The sequence below is a fragment of the Camponotus vicinus genome, unplaced genomic scaffold (assembly GCF_025532165.1).
Source record: "Camponotus vicinus isolate PSW18456_S1 unplaced genomic scaffold, iyCamVici1.0 SCAF_8, whole genome shotgun sequence".
Classification (NCBI taxonomy): Eukaryota; Metazoa; Arthropoda; class Insecta; order Hymenoptera; family Formicidae; genus Camponotus; species Camponotus vicinus.
Genome location: NW_028141980.1, coordinates 17,449,683 through 17,476,720, shown reverse-complemented (window position 1 = coordinate 17,476,720; position 27,038 = coordinate 17,449,683). Strand labels below are relative to the sequence as shown.

At 35.3% G+C, this 27,038-nt stretch overlaps 1 protein-coding gene across 2 annotated transcripts in view; it reads right to left on the bottom strand.

Annotated features, from left to right (window-relative positions):
- The window catches only part of LOC145975756 (ras-related and estrogen-regulated growth inhibitor), a 41,306-nt gene that overhangs the window by 4,073 nt on the left and 10,195 nt on the right, over positions 1-27,038 (bottom strand). For both annotated transcript variants that reach the window (XM_083106440.1, XM_083106441.1), the window contains 2 exons: positions 23,194-23,270; positions 5,702-5,883 (listed from right to left, as the gene is read on the bottom strand). In XM_083106440.1, the coding sequence (XP_082962566.1) occupies positions 5,702-5,883; positions 23,194-23,270 (259 nt within the window). The remainder of the gene's footprint in view (positions 1-5,701; positions 5,884-23,193; positions 23,271-27,038) is intronic.

The window sequence follows — 27,038 nt, the reverse complement described above, 5'->3', positions numbered from 1 at the left end:
TGGCCATTAATCTGTTCCCTTTTATTTTACGAGTGACGGGGTTGCTTTACGAGCAGCGAGCGTTAATTTCTGTCGGTCTTTCTTAATTCGAAAGAGACAAGAGAGATATTTATCTATTTCACGTCAATATGTGAATTATAGATCATAAGAATAAGATATATACTAAAAAACGATAAAGATTTATAGAAGAAAAGAAGTTTTAAATATAGTTATAAATCAAAAGATTTTAAAATAAAAAAAAATTTAAGTAAAATTTAAATTAAAAAAATTTAATTTAAGTAAAATTTATTAAAAATTTAATTTAAGTAAAATTTAAAAACAATTTAAGTAAAATTTAAATAAATAAAATTTAATTTAAAAGATTTCTTCAAGAAAAAAATTTAAAATATAAAAATTTTGAAGATTTCGAAATCCTAAGGATTAAAAGCTCTGATAAATGAAAAAAAAGCATTTTAAAACGGAAGTATCTCTCCCCAAACCAGTCTATCAGCCTCGCTGCGAGAGATTGTTGATAATGATATTTCGAGATTTGCGTTATCGATGCACAATATTTGCGACCGAACGACGGGATGTATCTAAAGCGGCGAAAACTCGTTCTCAGGAGAGCGGTTTCACCAGCCCTGCAGCGGACTCCGCTCTAATCTTTATGAACTCCATTAAGACGACGAGCGTGGCTACTGGATAGAGACCGGATGTTCCCTCGTCGCGAATCGATCTCCCAAGTTCGATTTTCGTCTCCCTTCGAAAATCGTCATTTGAGAATTCTCGCAAATTTCCTTAACATTTTTTACTATTTATTTAAAGTTAAGCTATCAAGCTATTTTTCGAAGAATCCTACGCTCTAAATTTTACACTTTGTCATTATCGAGCTTTCAGAAATCAATGAAAATTTTAGAATTTGTAGAAAAATACTTTGCAATTTTATTAAAGCTAGAAAACTAAAATTTTCTAATTTTAATCAATCATATATAAGTTTCTCTTTTCCTTTATTACGATTAAAGCTACTTTTATCAAAATTTAAAAGTCTTACATACAGAATGATATCACACCCAGTGCAATTAATTTAAAGCTGATCATTTTCCCTGCGTGTGACATGTAAGCGAAGGCGTGTTGTAATTTATGATTCATCTTATAAAGTGATAAAAAAAAATATATAGATATATATATATATGTATATCGAATAATTCCGGTTTAATTAAATTTCTCAACGATAATCGTGACAGTTACGAAGAGTGTGTATCTCTCGCATGCCATCAAAATGCCAGTTACGTAAATCGAATCGCTCTTTTCCCGCCAGCAATGTTGCTGCTGCCGTCGCCGATCGACGACCAATCGCTTGCGACATCGACGGATTTGTGACATTTTATTTGTGCGATATTTTTATTACTCGCTCATAACTATCGAGATGTCTCGCCATCTTTTCTCTTTGTTAGTTCGCTACGAAATTCCCAGCGATTCCACGACATTTTATATACCTTGATCACGCTCTTATGCGCCCCGTAAAACTTGCCGACCTCTGCCTCATAATCCTCGTTGTCTAAAGGTTGACTCGAAGTTAAAAGACTGAAATGCCGAGAGTATATCCGTCAAATTTTATTGCATCTCGATTTATCTATCCATTTGGTTGCTCACGCGATATTTGGTATTTTGGAAAAAAAGAGAGAGATGTAATTGTAAAATTTCATTTTCTAGAAATCGATCTATTTTGTAATTTTTGATATTCCAATCTTCATAGTAACAAATATGTCGAGCTTATTTTAATTTTAGAATCGATACCTCTTTGGAATAGATAAGTTTCAAGCCAAATTTTAATTACTAGATTTATCACCGATAATTACACATCGTTTTCTTTCTCTATCTTAAAATAAATATAATTAAAATTAATAAATAAATTCTTAATTTTTAAAGGAGATAAAGCACAGAGATAGAGAGTCTTTGAATTCCTTTAGAGATATCCTCCCGACACCTTCGAGACATCCTGCTCGGTAGTATCATGTGTAATTGTAATGTTGTCGTTACTAGATCATCGGTAAGATTTCTCCCGGTATGCAAAGCCTCCATAAAGGAGGCGTAAGGACGAGAAGGTAACTCGTAAAGCGAGAAAAGGAGCGTATCTTCGTTAACGACAATCCGCATTCCTGCGAGAATCGTGCAGAAATTCCTCTCCGTTCGATAAGAGAAAAGAATATCGAATAAATTTCTATTCATCTACGCATTTCTTCCGTGACTAGAATGATGGACACGCGATCTTCGCGATTTAATGAGCGATGAAAATAATTTATTAGTAGAAGGTAGTAAATCAAAATAAAAAGTATCTTTACATCGACTGTAAAAATGTATTAAAAAATAATAAAACAATTTTAACGAATTAATTTGAAATATTTTTTTATCAACGTGACATGAAATTTAAATAAAAAGTTTATTTTTTAATAATATATATTTTTCTCTATTATACACAGAAAAAAATAAGTGTCAAATCAAAACTTATATATTTAAACTAACGCGTTCATTGTTTCGTATATACACAATAATTTATAATCTTCTTAGAAGAATTTAATAATTTTAAATTTCAACAATATTATAGTCTTATTTTAATATTGTAATTGTCACCTCAAGAATATATAATTATTTAATTCTACTTTAAGAAAATTATAATCTTTGATTTAAAAATGTTATTTTCTATCTAACATTGTTTCTCTTCCATTCAAGAAAATTAAATCTTAAATCATAAGAATATATTTTTCTTGATTGAACTATATAAAATGGCTTCATTCAAGTACGCAATTATTCAAGTAATTATATTTTTCCATAATTAATGCAATATAATCTCATTTCAAGATTTCCATGTTAAAACTAAATATATTTTTAAAACAAGAATGTCCTTTTCTGTGTAGAAAAAAGATTTTTTTTACATTAGAGAAAATTAGATTACAATCACTTAAAATTAATGGAATGTAAGATTTAAATAAAATCAAACATGAGATATCACACTTTACATTTTATTTGAAAGAAAAATTATCTACTTTGAAATTATCGATATTTAAATGTATCTAGAAGGATTCGAAATTTATTCATTAAACGCATTGCGCTGTCCTATTAACGTATATTTATCCTTAGCGGACACACGAGAAGCCAATCCGACAAGGTTAATGAGCCGCCGCCGCCAATCTTTATTCAAGTTGCAAATAAAAATGCACGCGTACTAGTATTTCCTAGCTTTCTCTCGCCCGAATCACGCAACGCAATGATGCACTTTGAGCGACTTGTTGCATAAAATGCGACGAGATGTATCGATATCTGAGAAACAGCACGCAAGCCACACCTGTTTATATCCGCGCGTCTTTCAACTAGTTACATTTTCCTCGTCAATCAATACGTTCCGTTTTATATATCGGAATGAAAAATTATGTTCCGCCGAACGCGTAAGAAATTATAAGTCGCTTCGTAAAAGCTACTCGCATCTCTCATTTTATCGCCAATTATTTCGTTTAAATTATCGATAAAGAGATTAATAACCCTCTTGACTTTCTCCCTTATGAATTTTACAGTAGAAATATAATAAATAAATTTCGAAATTCCTGTATTTCCGTATATTCGAACTCATTTTCAATTCAACATCTCGCTAAATTTACATAAGTCCGAGAAACACGATCGGGAGGAAGCTTACATAATAACTTGATATACTCGCCGGTCCTACTCGCGGTTCTCTTTTTAATCGGCGAAACATCTCTATTGGTATGCGTGTGACACTCATTTATCTATCTACATATTTACGTGTCAAACCGCCGGATTCTCGACGCCGATATGCGAAACACGACACGTGACAGCGCAGACCGCAGATGCCACCGATTCGAGACACACCCGGTAGTGGTCGAGTCGTTCGACGTTCATCTAGAAACCGTTCGCGATATTTTGCCTCGCCAGATCTGTTTACCTGTCCGAGTCGCCTGACCGACTTGGATGAGTCGCTTGGAGTTGACGTGCCAGTCGGCCGATTAACTTACTCCATCATCGTCTCCAATATTCGGTTCATCGAACTCGTTTTTTGCGAAAACAAGTGCCGCGCTAGCAAAAAAACTTGCGCGCGTCGCAAAAAATCCGATCTCAAATAAGAGGAAGTGGTGCAAAAAATTTCAAAGCGACCAAAGTTCTCCGAAGTTTCCCCCGAACGAGTTTCGACAGTTTCAACGGTTTGCACAGGTGTAAACGAAATATACAAAGATAAAAGAGAGAAAAGGAGATGCAATAATAATATCAAATCATAGCTTGTCGAAATATTCAAATTACTCTCTTTAAGCGGGACAACAAAATTTGGAGCAACCCAATAAAGCGTCGAATATCACGAGAGGCGCTGTCTGGAAAAACGCGAATCGCGTGGCGCACGCGAAGTCTCACCTCGTCTCGGAAACGAACACCGGCGAGGATCCTGTTACTCGCGGATGGAAAGTGAATTGCAGGGATTAATAGGCCGAATACACATATATACATATACGCATGGCGAATCGCGCGTGTGCGATCAGTAGGTAAGCGCGACGATGAAGAAAAAAATCGGAACGATCGAATAATCGACGATCCGCCGAGGGCGATACACGAAGTCGGCGATCGGAGATCGCGCGACGCGAAATGATATTGTAATTCTTGCGCCATTTAAGCGGCCCTCATATGATCCGTATCGGGACGTCGAATGAGATTCGCGACAAGATAAATCTCTGTCTTCGAGAGTGAGGTTCGGCAGCGTATTTATCGCGCATATTTAGCGCTGAATAAAAATTTCCCATTTTAATATTGGACTGGATGAAAAAGAAAATCGAATGTTAAAAATTTACATAAAAAATTCGATTCTCAAATCGATCAGAAATCTGAAATAGAAATCATCCATCTCCCGAGATGGGAAATTTTTATTCTTACGACAGATTTCCGGTCGACTCGAGAATCGAATTTTTTATGTACATTTTTAACACTCGATTTTCTTTTTCATTATCGATATTTCGATATTTTTTTTCATCCAGTCCAATATTACAATTTCGGAAATTACATTATATATAATTTTCTTAGTGCATTAAATTAAAAAAAAAAAAAAGATTATCATTAATCGAAATATTTTAAATACTGACAGAAGGGTACACGTGTGAAGACCCCTTAAGACGCCAATCGGCCAAGTGTGCCAGACTTGCGAGGCCGCGAGTAAAAATGGGCCATGTATAAGCACGACATTACTTACGAATAAAAGCCTCCTCTTTAGCTTTTTTTAATGTTATTGTCAAGGGAAATTTATTTGATATTATTCATCGTATCACGGTCGTGTAATCTATTATTCAATTACAGATTGAAACAATAGTACTTATAATATAATCGAATCTTATACGTTCTATTTACATTTATCAATAAATTGAAACCTATATAAGAAATGATTAATTAATTGCAATATAATAAAAATAATCATCGACTGTAAAACGATAAATCAGGCGCAAGAGACAATTAAAAAAATTTTTTTCACGCTGATGAAGTGATGAAGAATTACTACCCTGTTGCATTGATTTATCAATAATTACCGTCTTTCATGCTCGAAGAGAAGGTATGATGCGCGGTTTATTTGGTCGTATATCAGTACTGAAGATCATCATCGGACGTTATACGAAGGTACACGCCCGCCTCTTACGAAACCGTTAATCATATTTGTAACAATGTGATTTATGCTTACCGAGCATGGTCCAGATCTCTCTTGTTGCCGAGGAGGAGGGCAGTGAAGTAGGATGGCAGGCGTAGATCCGCGAGTTGCTTGAGGAGTCCGCGAGCTTCCTGAAAGCTACGTTTACATGTCACGCTGTAGACAACCACGAAGGCCTCGCCCCATCGTATATGCGAATAGAGACAGCCGTTCTCCTGAAACAATCGGAGAAACACGACGGCCAATTACTATGACAGTCAAGAATCGCGAATCGGATTTAATTTGACATATCTACTTTCGAATCTCTAGATATCTCAGCACGTTTACACGCACGACATTCTATTCTTCTGTAGAGATGATATCGAAAATCTCTAAAGTGGATTTCTATATAAATAGAATATCCATTTTGGATTTGAAAGTCTTTCGAAAGCAAAATTATAGGAGAAAGATATTATTAAAGGCCTTAAAAAAAATCGTAGAATTTTCCTTTCTGCTCAAAATATCTTTAGCTCTTGGAAAAAGAAAGAAAAAGAGAGAGCATTTATTTCAGGCTACATCTATTTACGTACGCGAATAAAACTGTTTTTAATGACTATGAAAAAAAAAATGTGTCGGAGACAAGCGCGCTGAAAATTCGCCGCGCGTTGATTCCTCAACTCGCGTCCGTAAATCTCCGCCATCACTTAAACTGCCGTACATCCGGCGAGAGACTGAATTTTATAGACCGAGATAAACATATACCTTGAGGGAGGGAGGTAAGGGATCCGCGTGTTTACGGGCGTTATTTACGGTTAAATCTGTCGAATTAACATTGCATGTAACGTGCTCGTAAATAAACGCCGCAGGAATTCCGACAACGGCGAATATGCACCTTGCAACGCAATGTTGTAACGTCTTAAGAATTGTTGATATCCCGCTGTAAAAATGAGAGCATTAAAATTGATTGCATCGCATCAAAAATTATGTGGTTAAAAATCCTGCTGATATTTAACGACCGTGAATCATGATTTATGCAGCCTGAAATTTATGAATCTCATTTGAATATTAAAATTACGCAAATCCGAAAGGTTTAGGGTCTGTGAAGAACTTTTCGAAGATTTAGAATTATAAAATTATTATTAACATTTACCATGTTGTAGTTAATTAATTTTACAATTATTTAAAGACAAATATTTTTTTTAAATAAAATTTCTATATTTTAAAGATTTAGTGTTTTATACATGTTTTATTAATGATCTACACTAATTTTGTATAATCAATCAGCTAAAAAGCAACAAGTCATATATTTTAAAATTTATTATTATTAAAAATTGTTTTTCACAATTTAATAATAATACATAAACCAGTATAAAAAACAACTTTAAAATATATGATTTGTTGCTTTTTAGCTGACTCATTATGTATATCACTAAATATTTAAAATGTAGAAATTTTATTTTATTATTACGCGCATTAAAATATTTTCCTCTTTATTTAATAAAACTTATTTCCTAAAAACAATCATTATTTAAGATATAAACGTTTATACATATAAAAAATACAAGTTTAGCTATAAAGTATAAATCTAGAATTCATTGTGTTTACGAATTGAAAATATTATGATATTGCAAACATTCAATGAGTTCTATAATTATCTATACAAGATTCTCCTATTTCATTTGTCTATTTTGTAATTTTGTAGTTGTTTTTGTTGTTGACAATGTGCATTGTTATCGTTATACAGATGCAATATATAAGTTTATTTGGCGCGTGTCCGCAGTTGGCGGGTGATGATTACGCGCTTGTCAACGTTTGTCGCGACACGATGTGTCTTCCTCTGGAGTTGCATCTTAAATTATGCAACGAGATCTCCTTTTGACAAGATACCGGCGTTATTTTATAAAAGAAAAGCACGCGTATTCACGACAAATGCTATAGATGCGATCCTTGTAATAAATAAACATACATGCCGATATAATCGCGCGTTAATCGAAACGTTTAAATGAAAGATTATGGAGAATAACCAGCAGCAATGTCAACAATCAAATGGTTTGGCGAAGGTGAGCATCGCGTCTGACAAAAACGACTTACAAATGATACGAAAACGACGAAGCTTTCGGCTTCCCGGCCGAAAAATCTCCAATAATCACTCCTCATCGAGGACGACATTATCAGCTTTTTATATGTATATTCCTCCATCATTTTCGTATCATTTGTAAATTGTTTGCTCAGGAGCATGCGGAGATTAGTGGTGTTACCTTTGTAGGCGATCTGCGTATTGCACAGTAAAAATAAGGATGTATGTAAAGCAGGAGCTCAGGTGTTCATTTTGTCAACGAGCAGAATCCATCCGCGGCTACGATATCGACACACATTACTATTTCTTTGTAAGAAATAGTGACGCGTCCTTGTTTACATACCGAGGTGGTATGTCAGTGTGACGTAGTGAGACACATTCCACAACGAAAGGTGCTGAGTGGGGGAAGATAAGTGGGGGAAGGTAAGTGGGGGAAAGAATCGACGCGTAGAGAGCAAAGAGACGCGAAAGGTCATTATTATTCAGTCAACGTTCGTAGAATTAACACGTATTAACACACGTCATGTTTATCAAGAAAGTTTCTCTATCTCAGTAGCTTTCGATAGCGATTCCATTCAGTCCTCTGATAAAATTAGTTTTTTTTTTACATCTTTGTTTCTAGTTTTAAATTAATTATTAATAAATGATTGTATCATTTTATTGTAATATATAAATTATTAATAAATGATTGTATCATTTTATTGTAATATATATATATATATATATATATATATATATATATATATATATATATATATGTATGTATGTATGTATAATATTTTAATGATTTTTCACTTCATTATTCGATAAGATATATTTTCTCAATTCAAAAATGATTTGTAAATTACACCTAAATCGGTGAAAAATTCAAAACACGAAAAGCGAAAAATATCTAAAATATATTATTAAAAAAGTATGATCTTTTATAAATATATATCATAATAAAATATAACAATTTAAAATAAAAATCAATTGTCTGTCGCATTCCTACTGTAATGAAATTATCGCGAGAAGTACTTGCTTTAATATGTTCGAAATAAGAATCGTAGAGAGATACATATTCTAGGAATAATAAATATTAAATATAATGTGTGTGTATATACATATATCTCACGCTTTTAAATTTTCTCCGATTTAAATGTAGTTTATCAATTATTTTCAGAATCAAACATATATAAATTACAGAATCGGATAATTCGATTAAGCGAAAAGAATTGTGATACATCATTAATTAAAAATTAATTTAAAAAAATTCCAGAAATATAAAATATTCCATTGTGAATTTATTTCGTAGTAGTATTAAATATTTCGTGGCGACGACGAAGTAAATGTTACATTGTGTTCGACCTTCGCGACATATAAACATTGTTTATTTATGTCGTGACTTTGGTATTATTCGGCAAGACTTGAGCGAGGACGCAATTATAAATTTGATTTATAAAGAAAACGACATGAAGAGAAAGAAAATGGAAATTATAGATAAATTATTTTTTTATAAGGATTTTTATAAATATATATTTAATATAATAGTTTCTCTAATGACATTTGTATTTGAACATCTCGCGTTTTAAACTCTTCATCGATCAAGTTTATATCAGTTTGATATCAATGCGGTCAGTACGATCATTATTAGTGACAAATGTAAAGTCGTCGCAACGAAATGCGCATAAATTTGATTGCACGGTTTTCTGAACATGAAGCTTTATCCATTTCTCATCGTCATTTTCCCATTACAATATAATAAGGTTTGCGTCAACATCGAGAGATCGTCATATTTCGCTAATTAATGCGCGCGCGGTCGTAATTAAGCGTGTGTTCGCGAGTGAGTGCCGTGTGAGTGCCACGAAGAAGCAATAAAGGATGACCAAGGGAGAAGAAAGGAGCCGAAGTGGCGTCGAACAACAGAAACCATGAGGTAAGCAATTTGTAACTTATTTTATTAATTGTAAAATTGCTGTTTATCCGCACAATAACGATCAATTTGATTACTGAATAAAGCAACGCATACAAAATCTTTTAAATTTTATTTTAGTGTTCAAAAAATATACTTTAATAAATTTTATAAAAAATATACTTAAATAAGTTTTATAAAAAATATTTTTATATAAATATACATAAAAAAACTATTTCGACATTATTCAAGATATATAATTATTTAGATTATTGGGATTACGCATTTATCATTATTTATAAAAACTTATCTATCAAAATTTTTTATTTTTTTGGAAATTGAATAATTCTTTTTATTAAATATTTGCTTAAAAAATAATGAAAACACTTCAGTATGCGCCATAATTATTTTTTGAAATTTTAATTATCGTGTGCGCTCTGTTTTATTTGAATATTATAAATTACATGTTATATACTACAACTCCGCTGTTACGCAACAGTATAAGTCATTAAATTAATTTTCATAAATATGTACTATGACAAGAATGTACTCTAAATACTTGAGTAACTTGGACCTGTGTCAAACAGCTGATATCTGCTTTGATATCATTACTTAGACTTTTCTAAGGAAATGCGCGAAAAGCAGAATTTAGCATATATCTTTTAAAAATCTGTCATCTGATAATTTTAAACGAGTACGAAATTTGTCGCGTAACCTCGATCGGGTAGACGTCATCGACGTAAAACATCGGCAGGCGTGCATCTGTCGCGTCGTGTGAGACATGGCTCGAACCTCCTCGCTCATAAATATTTATTGACCGATTGTATTCGAAGCAATTGAACGCGGTGCCGGAATTGCGTTCACGCATGTCATGCGAGTGCATCAGCGGCGAGTTGCACAACGCCGCCGACGTGATCCGTCCAGTTATGAAATAATGCAGAACGTGATTAAATAACGCTTTAATACACTTTGCGCCGTAAAAATGCGTCGCGATTTATTCATTAACATCGTGCGGTTAAGTGCGATAAATAAGCAAGCTCATGTATGTAACAATCCAATTTATATTTAATTTCGCTTAAATAGACTTTCACATCCAATTTAATTTTGATTGATAAATATTTAAAATACCTTTTATAAGAGTAAAATTAGGGTAAATGTAAGTATTCAATATATATGAAATTCAATATACATAAATTGAATTAAAGACATACATAAATTTTCTTATATTAATTTATTATTATAAATTTCCTTAATTTAAACACAATTTATACCGTAAAATTTATTAAAATATTTAAGTAGATTAAAATCGAGACTTTATAAACACAACTTTCTGAACTGAAAAATGTAATATTAATTAAATTAACTGTATTAATAAAATCAAAATTAAAGTCTCGTATTTTGCAAAACATTTTGCAACAATTTGGAAAATTATTAAGGCGGGTAGGTAGATAAAAATATATACAGTCGTGGACTGTATATTTCGATCGGCGGTCTTTTAAACGACGCGACAGTTAACAGGACACCCGATAGGAACGATCGTCCTGTCCATTCGGAATCGATTCAAGTGGGCGAGAACCACGCGCTTTAACACCTACGCGATCCCGCCGGATAAGCAACGATCGCTCCGACGACGAAGTTATGTTCCTTCGTGTTCGTGGCGCAGATAGCGATCCCAAAGGCTATTCGCCTTTACGAATAGCGCCAATATTATCGGCTAATAATGCTCCTCGATTAGAAGATCGCATATTCTGCATGAACGGCATTCCGAGATCAGTGGATCCCCGGGTATCTGAAACCTTGGATTCCAGCATCATGATTCACGCTCATGGTTCGTGGAAAAAATATCTGCGAAGAACACTCTCCCTCGTTTGACCTTTAGTTGTGCAATACGGAATAAAGTAACGTTGTTAGAAGTTTATTATTAACAGTTTAGTTAAAATATTTGATGAAGAATTAATTAACAATTAATTGAGAGAAAAAAGACTGGATTCAATTATCTTAATATAATATTTTTGTAAAAAAACCGGTATTAATCTTGAAATTTCATGCGGAATAATTTCAAATTATTAGCACAATTTTAAGAGCACTTGATAAAGCAGTTCAATTTTTATTTAATTTAATTTAATTTTTTATTTAATTTTATTTAATTTTTTATTTAATTTTGTTTTTATTTCAACGTGTTATTCGCATACTTTGTTGAAGGAGTCTTGCATATATTTCCGAGTAATTCCTTCGATTTTCCTACAACATGTAACCGTTCGAATCGAGGTAGAACTTTGAACGTGTCTCGAGGTGTACAATCTTTTCTTCGCACGACAATGCATGTTTCCACGAAAGCGACACCAACTAATCCGACGCCGCGGGATGCCGCGTTATTGCCCGGCTATTGACAATGAGTTACAGTGTTATTACTCGTAGTTTTACAACGATAGAGTTCCTACCGGGTTCGCCCCTGGAAAGATAAAGATGGAAGGAGGGAGAAGTAGCAGTAATTTACGGTCGATGAAACGAGCGACGACCACCCCGAGTGGATAAGAGTGAAAAGTAACGATATTGTAATAAACTGAATTACTGCTCTAACATTCTGAAATTGCGCGTTATTACGATCGCGAATGTATGTGGAAAATATTGACGGATATTATTGCAAATGTGGGCAAGTTAAAAATATGTATTTAATTATTATATTTTGTATTCTTAACAAGCGCAAAATAATAACGTCATTAATTCTATTGTTTAATTTAACTTTTATTTATCTCGTATATAAATGTTTCGCGTATCGTACATAAATACTACGACTTTAAATATCGCGCACCTCATCTCTCCTTTTGTTTCTCGATACGATCACTGTTATTCTCGAAGAAACAAGGAAAGCCATACGCCATTGTAGCCACTTTGAAAGATACTCGAGATATCGCGTGTGTTTACGCGACTCTTGTTTGCACATATGTGTACCATGGAGAAATTAAGATAAGCCGACAATGGAATTTCAATGTCGACTCGAAACTTCGTCATCGAGATCGAAACCGAGTGTCGTTTGTCGGCATACCGCGAGTGTAGCGGCTCGTAGAGCCATTTTTAGAAATTTCCGACAATCGTGAAAACGACGCAAATTAATCGAGGTGAAGGGAGATAAAAATGATTAAATTGAGACGTGTACACACATTCCAGAGAAGCGAAATCGATATTTTTAATTAAGCTTGATACTTTTTAAATCAACGATATTAATTTCAATAAAAGATCGAATTTACCGCAATTAAATAAAAATATTTTACACAATTTTTTAGCAAATAATTTTCTCCTCGTATTAATTCTCCAAGAAAATCAAAATTGAAATTACTCAATGTCGATAAAATATGTATAATTATTCTCAAGTATCTAAAATATTCGATATTCATAAAAATTAAAATAAAACAAAGATAAGGCAGATTCAAAGTGTAGGATGACGACGACGTTAAGACAAAGAATACCAATCAAATATCGTCAGCATCCGGTATCGCATGGGTTCCATTCATCGTTGTTGCATTCGCGGTCTCTTCGATCCTCCTCCTCTTCCTTCTCCTAACCCCGTGCTTCATTCCCGGGGGCGAGGGGGGGCACGCGCTTAATTATCAATTATCCACCGGCCCTCCCACGAAAAGCAATCGCAATTACGTGCCGGTCACGAGGCCAGGGGGACCAGCCAGCCAACGGATTCGCCCTCTTTCCTCCTCCCTTCCTCCCTCCCTCCGCTCCCACCCTCTCACTCGGAGATTTATTTCGTACGTGCACGCGGATGAAGAACAATGCGAGAATTGGGGAAGTGTGTCACCAGGCTGCTGGCACTCTTCATATTCGCGAGGCGGAACACACCTGGGCACCACGCGGCGCTCCAGCATCCCGGAGCGGAGCGGATTGGTCTCTCCGAGAGACGAGGCGGTATGATTGATATTTTATTGCGGTTCCGCGCAACATTGACCCGCAAAACCATATGTAGATTGTAAGAAATGAGACACGCGAAAATGACAATAAAACAAAACGAGACGAGCGAGCGAGACAGAGGGGGGGAGAGAGAGAGAGAGAGAGAAGGGGGAGGGGGAGGGAGAAGGGCGAGGGAGAAGGGGGTGGAAGGAAGGAGAGAAAAATTAATCTACCAAAAGTAGAACGTCCGCGCGATCGGCATGAGATGAAGTACGATTGATACTTTATTGCGGCCCGAGACATTGACCCATATATCGAAATTATAGACTGAATAATCGTATGTAGATTATAAAAATGTGACGTACGACCGGTTGCAATGACTAACGTCAGTTGGCGGGCACGGTCGTGGTTAATCAACTTTCCCTTCTCTATCGAGAGATCGAGATGGAATTAATTGATCGGGTGATACGTAAAAGAATACAGGGAGAAAAATATAAAGCACACATTGAATCTTTTCTCTTATCACGACACGTTACGAAAACAGTATCTGTGTAAAGCTGATTTTTATATTTTTCCTGTGAATGGAATGTCATTTCGTATACGTAATAAAAAATTATACGACAGCGAGACATGATTGTTAGTTTCAGTTGTCTCGAACGTTTATATATTTAATGATTTATTGTAAAGCAATTAATTATTCAGAATCAATCATTACGCAATATATTTATTATATATTTATTACATTTATTATATTTATTATATATTTATTATATATTTATTACATTTATTATATATTTATTATATTTATTATATATATATATATATATATATATATATTTATTACATTTATATTTATTAAATAAAATATATATATATATATATATATATATATATTTATTAAATATAATATATATATCTCAATATATTTATTAAATCTCTTAATAATTAATTGAAAGATTGAATTGAAAGATATTATGATTCCATCTCGATCGCTAGTTAGGGAAGACGACTACGAGACGAGGAAACAGTAAGACGATCAGCTGACGCGAGAATATTTGCGAAGCCGCGCACGTTAGTAATGATATAAATCGGTCTTATAAATGGTTTCCGTGGAGCCTTATCTCGCCGGTCGGAGATTTACGTGACGAGGAACAATGCACGATGGAAGTATTAATCGTGGCGGTCGACGAGGTCGAAAGCCAACCGAGTTGAGAGCCAGTCAGCAGCCACCTACCCATTTGTTGCTCGACTTCCTATCTACGTGGCCGATTCCGCTGGAGAGCGCCTACCTGAACTCCCGTGCCCTTGTTAAGCCGGGTTATTATTATACCCGCGTGGAGAGAGAGAACACCTACCGCGATTCTCGTGATCGATATTGCAACTCCGAGAATCTCTCTCGGAAGCCAAGCGGAAATTCTATGAAATCTGACTTGGGCCGAGAGCGATCGGCTTGGCATGTCGGTTATACAGGAAAGTGCGATTATTATTACAACTCTAAAGTTTGATGTCTAAAAGAAGGAGCCTTTGATCGTCTGACGGTCTTTCAAACGTTAAAACATTCGCGAAAGAAACTTGAATAACTTTAATCATCGAGTCGATATCTCTTTAGATTTTCAGAATTTAACGGATAAGATATTTTGACTGCTAAAGTTTTAAAGTGTCGGGTTATTGAAAGATGATTGAGAGATTTTTTTGGAACCTCGAAGGGGTCAATGCGTGCTACGCGAATTAGGCTCGAAATTTAATCTCGTGGATTAAAATTAAAATAAATCATTTGATCGTACGTCACAAATCGTCCTTCTCGGATGTAAATAGGACTTAAGAGTGCATTGCACGCCATTTATCTTGGCGGCCGTGTCAGTGGAGGTCTACCAGATACCAAAGAAGGTAACGAGAATCCAGTAAATAAAATTATCGTCTGCCTAACGGCGACACGCCGAAATGCATGTACCCTTATGCGAGATCGACAGCAATTAAAGTGCGATCGATATCACCTTATCCGCATTCTAAAAGTCAATCGCGAGACATTCCATCGTGTGCTTTTCAACGGAATATATTCTAATCTAATTAGTAAAAAATAAATTACACGGTTCTCATCCAGAGTTTACTTGGTGTAAAATAACGCTCGATAAACGTTTAATTAGATGGACGGATTAATTAAGTCGAGATTCGCGGAGACACGATATTAGCAGGCAATGATGGCAAGAAACGTTCCAGGCATCCGAGGAAGGATTTATAGCCGCTTCTCGCAGGTCTTGTGAACGCGAATTAAGGCGCGTGCCACTGTCACTGTGGCCGACAGTGCCTGTGACAGTCCGCCCGGCGACTGTCTTCGTTAGTAATTGACATCACGATCCGCGCGCCGGTTCGTCAGACGCGCACACATACGCGTATCGGGACCGGCTGGCTGCAAGAGGCTGCAAAAAGAACCTCATCGGTTTCCTTCCCGACTTGTCGTGTGACGCGTGCCTAAGGCGCCATTTTGCACGTCGCTAATTGCTATCGGCGATACCACACGTCGCATGTTTTCCAAGAAAAACCGAGAGAAGGAACGACCAGACCTCAAAACCAGTGTCGCCGAATTCTTTCGACGTGAACCGTTTCTCTGGTTGAACCGGATGCTCTGCGAATTCCATTCATATTGCCAGTGAATTTTTATCACGCGTTAGTAAAGTAATAGACATAATTAAATTAAGAAAAAGAACAGAAGAGATACATGAAATAAATTTTACAAGTAAAAAAAAATAAGAAATCTATGAATCATCAACCTGTTTTGACATAATTTCTTTTTTGCTGGAATATTAATTTCTTCCTTTTTTTCGCGTTCGCGCCCGAAACAGTTTCGCCACAATTTCTTCTTCGTTCGATCCTCTTATTGCGTGCTTAATGAGGTGGATCGGGACTGCCCATCGCATTAGAACGGTATTCGTCATTAAACATGACGCGTAAGACGGTCAAAGGTACGCACGCTAAACTGGCACGAGTGGCTGCAAGCACGTAAAACTCTCGCGTGAACACAAGCGTGTTTCATAGACGCCGATATCGAGGGGCCAGGGAAAGATATTCGGTAAAGGGGAAACGTTACGCAGTTTTTTCGTCGCCGTGAAATATTGCATCTTTAAAATATAGCGACGTTTATTAGCGTTATAAAAAGATATGTTGTTTTAGAAGATAAAATGTAAATCTTGCAGTATTTTTGAATTTCACTCGTAAATCGACGAGTGATATGAAATTAATCTGAATAACGCGCGACTACGATTAAATTTGGAATTTTGCATTAATTTAGTATGCGATCAATGAAGACCGGTTATGATAAAAATCATCACGTGTCACACATAACATATGTATATATATTCATATGGTAAAATTTATATAGGTGTGCTTTATCATCAATCTTTAATTATCGAAAATTACTTATCTTATCTCGTACATATTTCTCGACCAAGTTTGATCCTATGTATTAATAATTTATAAATATAACCGAAAAAATAGTAACTCAATTATTTCCAAAAATAAATCTTAAAAATATCGATACGCGTAATAAATCATGCGCGTGATAAATAAAAATTGAGAGACAGATCCAAGCACTTCCTTGTTAGCGAATGCAGATACGCCATGGCCAGCCTTGCATGGCGCTTATCTTGCAAGGACATTTGTACGGTCGGCCGATTTTCAAGCGTATCTTAACGGCGACCGGAGGATCGGTATCCGCTACACGAGAGAGCGTACGTACGGGGTGTCTAGCTGAAAAATTGCGAGGCGGACGTTGACCACGTGCGCTCAATGGGTTCGTGCACTTTAAAGTGCCGGTAGATCGCACCCGGTATCGTTGCGCATTCGTGCGGTCCGCTCGTATCGGAATAATCAGGGATGCACGTTACGTAGTAATGTCGGAAACGGATAATTCCGTAGATTAGAGCGCGTTTAAATGCGGGGCTTTACGTGCCCTTTAAACCGCATCTTCCTAACACGTCCGGTGCAACGCGATTAATTATCGTCGAGATGGGGAGCTTCGTTATTAAAACAAGAAGAATCGTTTTGCGCGCCAAGTTAAGCGAAAAAGTAAATTGCAAACTGATTTTCTTGTAAATTATTTCAAAAATTTTAAATTATTTTATGTGGAAAAAATTAAGTACGTCTAACAATTTTCTTATCAATTATATTATAATGAAAAAATTGTATAATTCAATAAAGTGACATGTATTTAAACTTGTATATGTATCCCGATTATAAAATAGATAGAAAGATGATTTTAATTTGGTAACGAGATGTCTGTAAAGCAGCCTCGATAATATTCGACGTATCTTGTCGTCAAAATACAGGAACTCTTGTCTGTGAATTTACGTCGCTTCTCTTTACATTAAATATGTTGGGTGAATGTAATATCGCGATTAGATATCGGTAAAAGTGAGAGGAATGTGGATAATTGGAAAGATTACACCGCGAACATCCAATGCGTTATGCATTTTAGTAGCGCGATCGAGGCTTTAGTTTAGCGAGGAATTATAGACTTTGTTCTAATATCCATTGCACGACTTTCAGATAGTTCAGATAATTCAATATCTCTCTCTCGAGGACTTGAGAATTTGGTTCGATAATTTAAGAGCTGGAGCAACTTGAGGAATATCAAAACTTGAGGCTAGAAGAACCTTTTTCTTTAGAAAATTTATCTTTGGAAAATTTAGAAACACGCGAATGTTTTAAAAAATCGGAATCTTGATAGCTTAAAAATGTAACAATTTTATAGCTTAAAATTTTGAGAGATTTTAAACGTAAAATAAAATTATTTGAAAATTTGAATTCTTGAAACACATGCAAGTAAAAGCACAATTTTTATATAAAAAAAATTTTAATCGTTAATAGACATCTCGGATTTATTCAGGTTAGACGTGACTGATAATCGAGGCAATCTGGTATCAAAAAAGTCGAGATGAAAACGATATATCGCTCGTAAATGTTGTACTCATGATAAACAGCGTGTTGTCGAGGATTGATTAATCCTAGCGTATTCCGAGCTGTTTCATGGAGATTTACCGAGAGTAAAGGGGATCGACCTAAAAGTCTCGTTCACAATGGAATCTTACATATCGGACGTGATATATTGGTACAGAAGAATTAGATAAGAATGACCGTTGACAGCGTACTTAACGATCCGCTTCTTCTACACGAAGTCGTGTCGACTTCCTGGATCACTGCCATACTGATCCACATCGATATCAATCTTTCTAGATCTTGCTCGTTAACAACATTCCTATCATAATTTTCCTGAATAATAAAATTCCAGATATTCGTATTCATTTGAAACAATAAAAAATCCCCAAAAATTCAAATTTATATAAATACAAAAATATATTGCCAGGCGTTCTTTTCAAGAGCCTTAAAATGTAATTTTATGTGCGTACAAATCATTAATATCACTTCCTGTTATAGATTGCTCATTTTATCCGTACGGTAACGGTGCGTGCATTCTTACACGTTTTACATACAAGTCTTTAAATGGACAAGCTTTGTTTGCTAGCGAATCGTGTAATATCGGTTAATGGGGCAACGCGCATGGTGTCGAGCAGAAATATATAATTTAAATAATATATAAATTATTGCGAACACACATGTGGAGATGAAATCTAAAAACATGTGGAATCAAATCTAAAAAAACCAAGTTTTAAAATCTTTTTAATTTCTCGAAAAATAATAAAGTATACATCTAAAATTTATCGATGCAAAAATACAAGTCTCTAATTGTCTAAATATAAATTTATAAACGCAAACAAAAAAATTGAAAAATCTAAAAATCGAAGAGCTCAAAGATCTAATAATTTGAAAAATTTAGGAATGAAGGAAATTTAATGAAAAGGATTCAATGAAGGATCCAATGAATCGTAGAATTCAAAGATCTAGCGTGCCATCCTGCGGATTGCGGTCTTTTAAGCGACAGGTGCAAACATTTGGGGAGCAGTGCAAAAAAGGAAGCCGGTAATTGTGAGCCCCGGGTAGAAAAACCAGTTTGCTAAAAACAACCCGGGCCTGATCGAGTCTCGTTGCGGGGCTACCGAACAACCAACGTGTCGGTGTAGTAAACGTGCGTGTAACCAGTTCGAGAAGCGCGATTTTTGAAAATCCACTTTAAAGTGTCTTTTATATAAAATCTGCATCCTGCCGAGAATTATGCGTCTAAAGAAGCGCTGTCAAGAAGAAGAGGTCACTCCTAATATGAAATATTTTAATTTCTAGAGCAAGGAATTAAACGATAATTCCACAAATTATATGTTATTAAAAATGGATTTAATACATGTATACTTATTGTTTATGTGTTTCTCCGATATAATAGTAAAATATATTAGGTGCGCAACTAAGTTCCCGCTGTTTGTCAATAGATTGCGCCACCAATAAGTGTTGGTCGATTTCGACATATCCAAAACGTCATGAATCAAGCTTAGACATATGGTAAACAAACCGTTTTGACACAGTAGTGATTTTGTTTTGGCGTCATATACTTTTGGTTGTGTGAAAATGTCTGATTTTGTGCTAAATAATCGTCATTTGCGGGAAGTGTTGATTTTCTTCTTTCATTCGAAGAAAACGGCGGCTTAAGCGCATCGAGAGCTCCACAAAGTTTACAGAGATGCTGCTCTAAGTGAAACAACGTGCCGTGATTGGTTCCGTCGCTTCAAAGACGGTGATTTCGATGTTGACGACCGTCCGCGTGAAGGAAGGCCAAAAACCTTCGAAGACGCTGAATTGGAGGCATTGCTCGATGAGGATCCATGCCAAACGCAACAAGAGCTTTCATCAGCATTAGGAGTTACCCGCCAAGCCATTTCCAAGCGATTGCATGCGTTGGGAATGATTCAAAAGCAAGGAACTTGGGTTCCTTATGATTTGAAGCCAAGGGACGTTGAGCGTCGTTTTTTCGCCTGTGAACAACTGCTCCAGCGGCAAAAAAGGAAGGGTTTTCTTCATCGCATCGTGACGAGTGATGAAAAATGGATTCATTACAGCAACCCAAAGAAAAGAAAGTCATGGGGACTGCCCGGTCATGCTTCTACGTCGTCGGCTCGGCCGAATATTCACGCTGCGAAGGTTATGCTGTGTATTTGGTGGGACCAGGTCGGTGTTATTTATTATGAGCTGTTGAAACCGAACGAAACCATCACTGGGGAACGGTATCGACTTCAATTGATGCGATTGAGCCGAGCACTGCGCGAAAAACGGCCACAATACGAGCAGAGGCACGAAAAAGTGATTCTACAGCATGACAACGCTCGGCCTCACATTGCCAAACCCGTTAAAACCTACCTGGAAACGCTCAAATGGGAAGTCCTACCCCACCCGCCATATTCCCCAGATATTGCGCCGTCCGATTATTACTTGTTCCGTTCGATGGCACATGGTCTGGCTGATCAGCAGTTCCGCTCATATGAAGACATCAAAAAATGGCTTGATTCGTGGATAGCCTCAAAAGATGAACACTTTTACCGTAACGGTATTCGAGCTCTGCCAGAAAGATGGGGAAAAAGTTGTAGCTAGCGATGGGCAATACTTTGAATGATTCATTTGTAACCATTTTTTCACAATAAAGTTGCATTTTCATAAAAAAAACAGCGAGAACTTAGTTGCGCACCTAATAAATTAATGAGTCTGCTCTTTAAATATGATATATGTTTAATGTAATAAACACATGCAATTATTCTACTACCTTGAAAAAACGCCAGAAAATCGCAATATTGGAATACTTATGCAGGAAACATTTTTTATAAATTTTCTCACCGTTTATTAAGGGAATGATTAAATAATAAAATCGAAGCCGGAAAGGGACTCGCGAAAACAAATTGCAACTTATTCTTTCGCTGCATATTATTATTAAATTATAAGGCAATTATCGTTTAAGGAATATAATTTATCTTTTTAATCTGAGTCTTGGAAATTTAAAAACTGAGAATTTTAAATTTTTCGAAATTTAGGACTGACAAATTAGAATTAAACTTTTAGAAATTCGATATCTTTTAAATAATTGAAAAAACATTGCATAATTTAAAATTTTTAAAGTTTTAAAATATGGAAAAAATAGATAAGATTTTAAAAGCTCGATTAGCCATACGAGAACTTTAAAATTCGGAAATTTTCGAATCTAAAAAACTTGGTAGTCTTAAAGTTTTGAAATAGATAGATCCTTAAATCTATAGAACACAGATGGAAAAATTTTAAAGGTCAAGAGTCAAGATCAATTTATCATTGCGCGAGTTTACGCAATTTATGTTCGAGTTTAGCAACGGTGATTCCTCGAAAAAGGAGAACAATACCTCATCCTACATGCTATAAGGCGACCCCGCTGGAATTTCAACGAGTATTAAAGCCACGACAGGTGAAGCCACGTGCTGTTCGTGCAGTCGCGGTTGTAGTCGCCTAGATTCGAATTTAAAGACGATCGTTATTCAATTCAAATATACGACTAACGGGTCAACTCGCAGGATTTCCGCCTCGGCTCAACGTTCGTTACTTTATTCTAGGAGAATCGAGTTAGGAAAGGTCAAGTCAGGTAGATCTGTAACTGATCGTCCGCGGAAGATCTGTTCCAAGTTAAATATCATTTTTATCGGACAAAATATGTATAAAAAAATATATATTCCCAAAATTTATAGTTTATATTAAAAAGTTTACATATTATGTATGATTACACATGTTATAAATAATAGTAAGTTTTTCAATAAAAAATACGCGGTAAAGTATTTCTATCTTATTTTAAAATATTTTATATATATTATACAATCGGCACAAAATAAAATAGTTATTATCGATTATCATTAAATTTTTGTAGGATTTATAAACCGTGAAATTGTTTGAATTAAAAAAATTAAAAAGAAATTGTTTGAATTTATTTAGATAAAAATCGTCCATTTTTACTGATTATAGAAAAATCCAAAATCCATTTGCAATATCAAAATATCATTTTTGCAATTCGCGAGTCTCTTGTTATTTCGCCAACATATGATGGACGTGGGCCTTAAGGGCTACAGAGGCCTACGGGGGCTTCCGTTGAAAGAAGATATATTTAGACTGGGCTTTTGAAAGATCCTGTCTTGGAACGCGTCGCGAGGATTCGTCTCGAGAGAGAGCACGCAGGACTTTTTGCAAAAAATGGCTCACGAAAGGATACAGCATACATATTTGCACAGAATACCGTTGCACCGATGCATTATTATTCTTGCCACGAGAGCACACGCAAACATAATTTAGCTGAGTGAATCAGTCTGTCAAATCAGCTTACTATTGTCCATGAAAATTTAATGAAAAAATGAAAATCTTTTTAATCTCGAGTACTGTGAGGTTACTTTACAGCAAAACTCTAAAATCTTTAAATATACAACTCTTTAGTAAAAAAAAGATTATAGTTATGTTTTTATACTTTTAAGTTAATTGTATCCGAGAAAGAAAAATTTCAAAAGTCTAAAAAATAATTAAATTCTCACATTATATTATATGTAAAAATTTTGAAATGTTTAGGTGATTTTGAAAAAGTTTAGATTTTATATCCTGATGGAACATATGTTTTATTCTTTGATAAAATTATACAATAGATATTCTTCAAGGAAATTATTTTATTATAATATTCAATATATCAATTAAGATTTAATTGGGACCACTAGACATAATTGATAAATGTAGATTGTTATAGAAACTTACCTCGCACCTGGAAGTATCAAGTATCTCGACTTCCGTTGTAACATTGTCGATAGTAACACTGTGTCGGTAGAGGAAATCTGCAACAAAAAACACAATTTTGAACATTTTATCTTATCACATTAATTCGATATTATCTTTCATTAGATATTATCGCTGAAAATATCTTACAAGACTTGCGAAATAAATCGAAAACGACGACAATTTCTTTTAATTTTTCTTTCATTTATAGACGGTCGATCTCCTCTGGAAAAGTTTGAGCGATATTTTCCCAAGAATAGAAAACGCGGCTAATGCGCGAAAGTGCCGGACCAGTTAGTAACGACAATTCTAATTAGTTACGCTGCCATTCACCGCTGTGTCATTACTATTATTGACAATGACACGTGGTTTTTGCTGGAAATTTGCGACCAAAAAGTAGAGGGATAACTGAATGCTTTGAGATTGTCACGCGATTTGTTATAGATTTATTTCGATTTATTTATATACATTCAGTTTTATATATGTTATTTTTGTTAGATGCTTAAAATTTTAAATACTCAGATGATTTTAAGAGATAATTAAGTTTTCAAAATTTTTAGAATATTCTTCAATATTTTTTTAAAACTTTTTAAATATTTAAATCTGTGGAAAGAGAAAGAGAGATCTTTCGCGATGTACTTGTCGCTTCTTATATTTCTGAAATTTTCTGATTCTTAGCTTCACATCTTTGGTAGGACGAGCGAAAAAGGGAAAGCTCGTATTCCTCGGAGCTGATTAGAATGCTAGGAGCTGAGGAGCACGTGCACCAAGAAGAAGAAGAAGAAGAATAACAAGGAGAGAAGACGCGGAAGCACGTTGAACACAGTAGCCCTAACAGGGTAAACGTAATAAATAAACGATAAATAAACTCATAAACACCTCGTAGTGTCGGTAACGAAGAGCTGGAGAAGCGCAGAAACAAGCAAATAAGGATGCTCGTTATATTAGTGGCCGTTACGCTCGAGAAAGTTTTATTGCCGGACAATGCTGATGGAGAAACGATTTGACCAAGCGTTGCGACGGAAAATTCATCGCATCCTTTCGTGAAAGACACATGGACACATCGACACGTGGAAAAAGGCCTGCAAGATCCCGAGATATAATTTGAACCTTGCATATCAGACGCGCAAAGATCTCTTCCATGCTTGTAGAAAGAAATCAGCGATCAAGGTATATTAGAGATAATCTACAAAATGGAACTTAGCGAATGGATATTCAGATGATAAAAGCGGAGATGCGAGAATCTAGATATCGAATCTAAATACAAGACAAATTTGCATATCGGATGATATAGAAAGTTATATCTTTGACGAGAAATCTTTGATAAGAGTCAAAGAAATTTTTAATCCCTTAATTAAACATGCAAAAAGATGTAAAAACTGATACGGATAAAAAAAAGATTGTGACACACTTTCGTGGAATATGTAACTGGAGATGCGACTGTCACCGATCGCGCGGATTTGACTTTTACTAGAGATTCATCTCCGCTACGTGATCTATCGATCGTCGATCTATCGGGATGCACGATGCAATCTTGGGACAAAACGTTCCCATCCGCGCGCGCGAGTGGATCGACAATGCAACGAGATTCGCTTTCTAAAATCATTGCCTAGAATTATTCCACGCAAAAAGAGATTTGCATTGTTAATCGAGATCGAAATAATAAACAAGCGCGCGCGCGCGCGCTCACTGTATCGTGGCGAGAGATGAAAAGGACCGATTATTTCAGAGTCCCGCAAAACGATGATGGTGTGCTCGTACAAATGCCTTGTAATCGAAATTGCCGAGGAAAGATCGAGGAAGATCATCCTCGATCTTTCTTCGAGAGATCAAATTTAAGTCGTGCGATGGAAGCCAGTAATAAGTGGTACTTTGAAAGTACTCGTCATCGTTGAATGTTTAAATTTATAGGTCTTTGATTTTTCCACCTACATACATATCTAGATATTTTTGATTTGTGTTATTTCAAATTTTTATATTTTCAAAATTTCTTATCTTGAAGTTATTCTTAAATTTGTAAAAACAAATTTATTTTAGAATTAATTAAAATATTGATAATTAATTAAAATATATTTCGTTGGATCTTTTAGCTGTTTAGAATTTAGAATAATTGTTTATGTGTTAATATATCCAAATATATATGTACGATAAAATAGACCAATTGTATTAAAATGGCAAAGAATTTTTTTCCATAATCTTGTTCGTCACATCACCTACGCGGTCTAGCCAAAGGAAATCAATGGCCCCGCTTTCACCGTTTGAGGGCGTTTTCTTCGGAAAAGTAATTCTCCAACAACCGGGAACGAAAGTGTACGCGATAATCCGCGCACGAGTCGCACGAAGTGTCGACGCATTTTCGATTCGTTTCACACGAGATGCGCCGAGAGAGAAACAAAATGTGCCACTGCATGCGCCATCGCGTACCGTTTGTGTGTTCTAAGTCCCAAGCAATTTTTTTCAAAATTTTTAAATTTAAAAAATTCAAAAACTCTTTCTTTTCTTAAAATTTATTTTTCTTTTCGAATTTTCGAAATTTAAACAGCATAAAAAAAAAATTCTAAAAATTTCACACTTGTGCCAATTCTATAAAGTGTGTTTCAAGAGAAACTCAAAAAGGATATATAAAAAATACTTTCAATTTTATAATTGAGGCACTTGTTCCAATATTCGTTCATGTCTCCTGACACTTTACTCGAGGTTTATTTTATACAAGGCAGTTTTATGTCTCGAGATGGCTGTCACGTATGCGTCGCAGTTTTTTTATCCGTCATCATTCTTATTATATTTTTTATCAATTCTCGATTAACGGCGATCGAATCGTGGCGCCCACAGCGTCATCTTTGGATCGATTGAGCGATTATCCCCCTTCTCGGTCAAGGGGGACACGCGAGATTATCCGCTTCCTGGTTATGTTCAACAGTGATTATCCATCATTTTCCCAGGAAATTAATTAATACCAATGTTAGGAGAGAGTACTCGCGCCGACACTCATCCACTTTCGTTCGGCTTTATCGATCGCGGTTAAATCGATCAAGATCAAGATTGATTCTGACTGCCAGTTATACACGAGAGAAATTCGATAAATCGATGATTGGCGCTATTGTACTGAAAAGCTTTCGGCACATTACGTTAATGCAGTTGTGAGAAAAGTAAAGAGAAACTTCCTGCAAATTGATTTATAAATTTCAATCTAAAATGTTTTATATTTTTCATTCAAATTGCTAGAAATTACATATATTTAGATTATCAATAATCGAATTTTATTTAGAAAGAAGAAATATATACTGATATAAAAAATTCGTTCAAAATGTCAAAAATGTCTGAAAATGTACAGTAAAAAATGTTCGATAATTTTCACTTTTTTATTTTATTAGAAAAGGGATTGGCATCCTTTAGAAAAAAAAATTTAACTCGACGAATTTTCATTCAAATAATTTCAATTTTATAGTTTTTTCTAATCAAATAAATATATTTTACACATAATTATATTTGCTTATAATATAATATCCCCACAACTAGCGCGATAAAATGACGTGGTACTCGAATAACAGACATCGGGGATGTACAACCGGAGCCTTAGGTGTTAGAAAAATACGAGTGGCCGGTTCAGGGTTAAAGGGACAATACTTCACGGCGAATTTTTCCGAGCGGCTCGGATATCCGCAAAACTCGCCGTAGCTTATACGTCCGCGGGCATGCACGGCAATTATTACGGCGAAGTAGCCTGCATGAGTTATGGGAGAGATCTGCATTCTGCGGACCCTCCCCATAGGCTCTATTTCATATCGAGTGTTTAAATCTCCGCCCTCCACGGGTCCAGCGCTGTT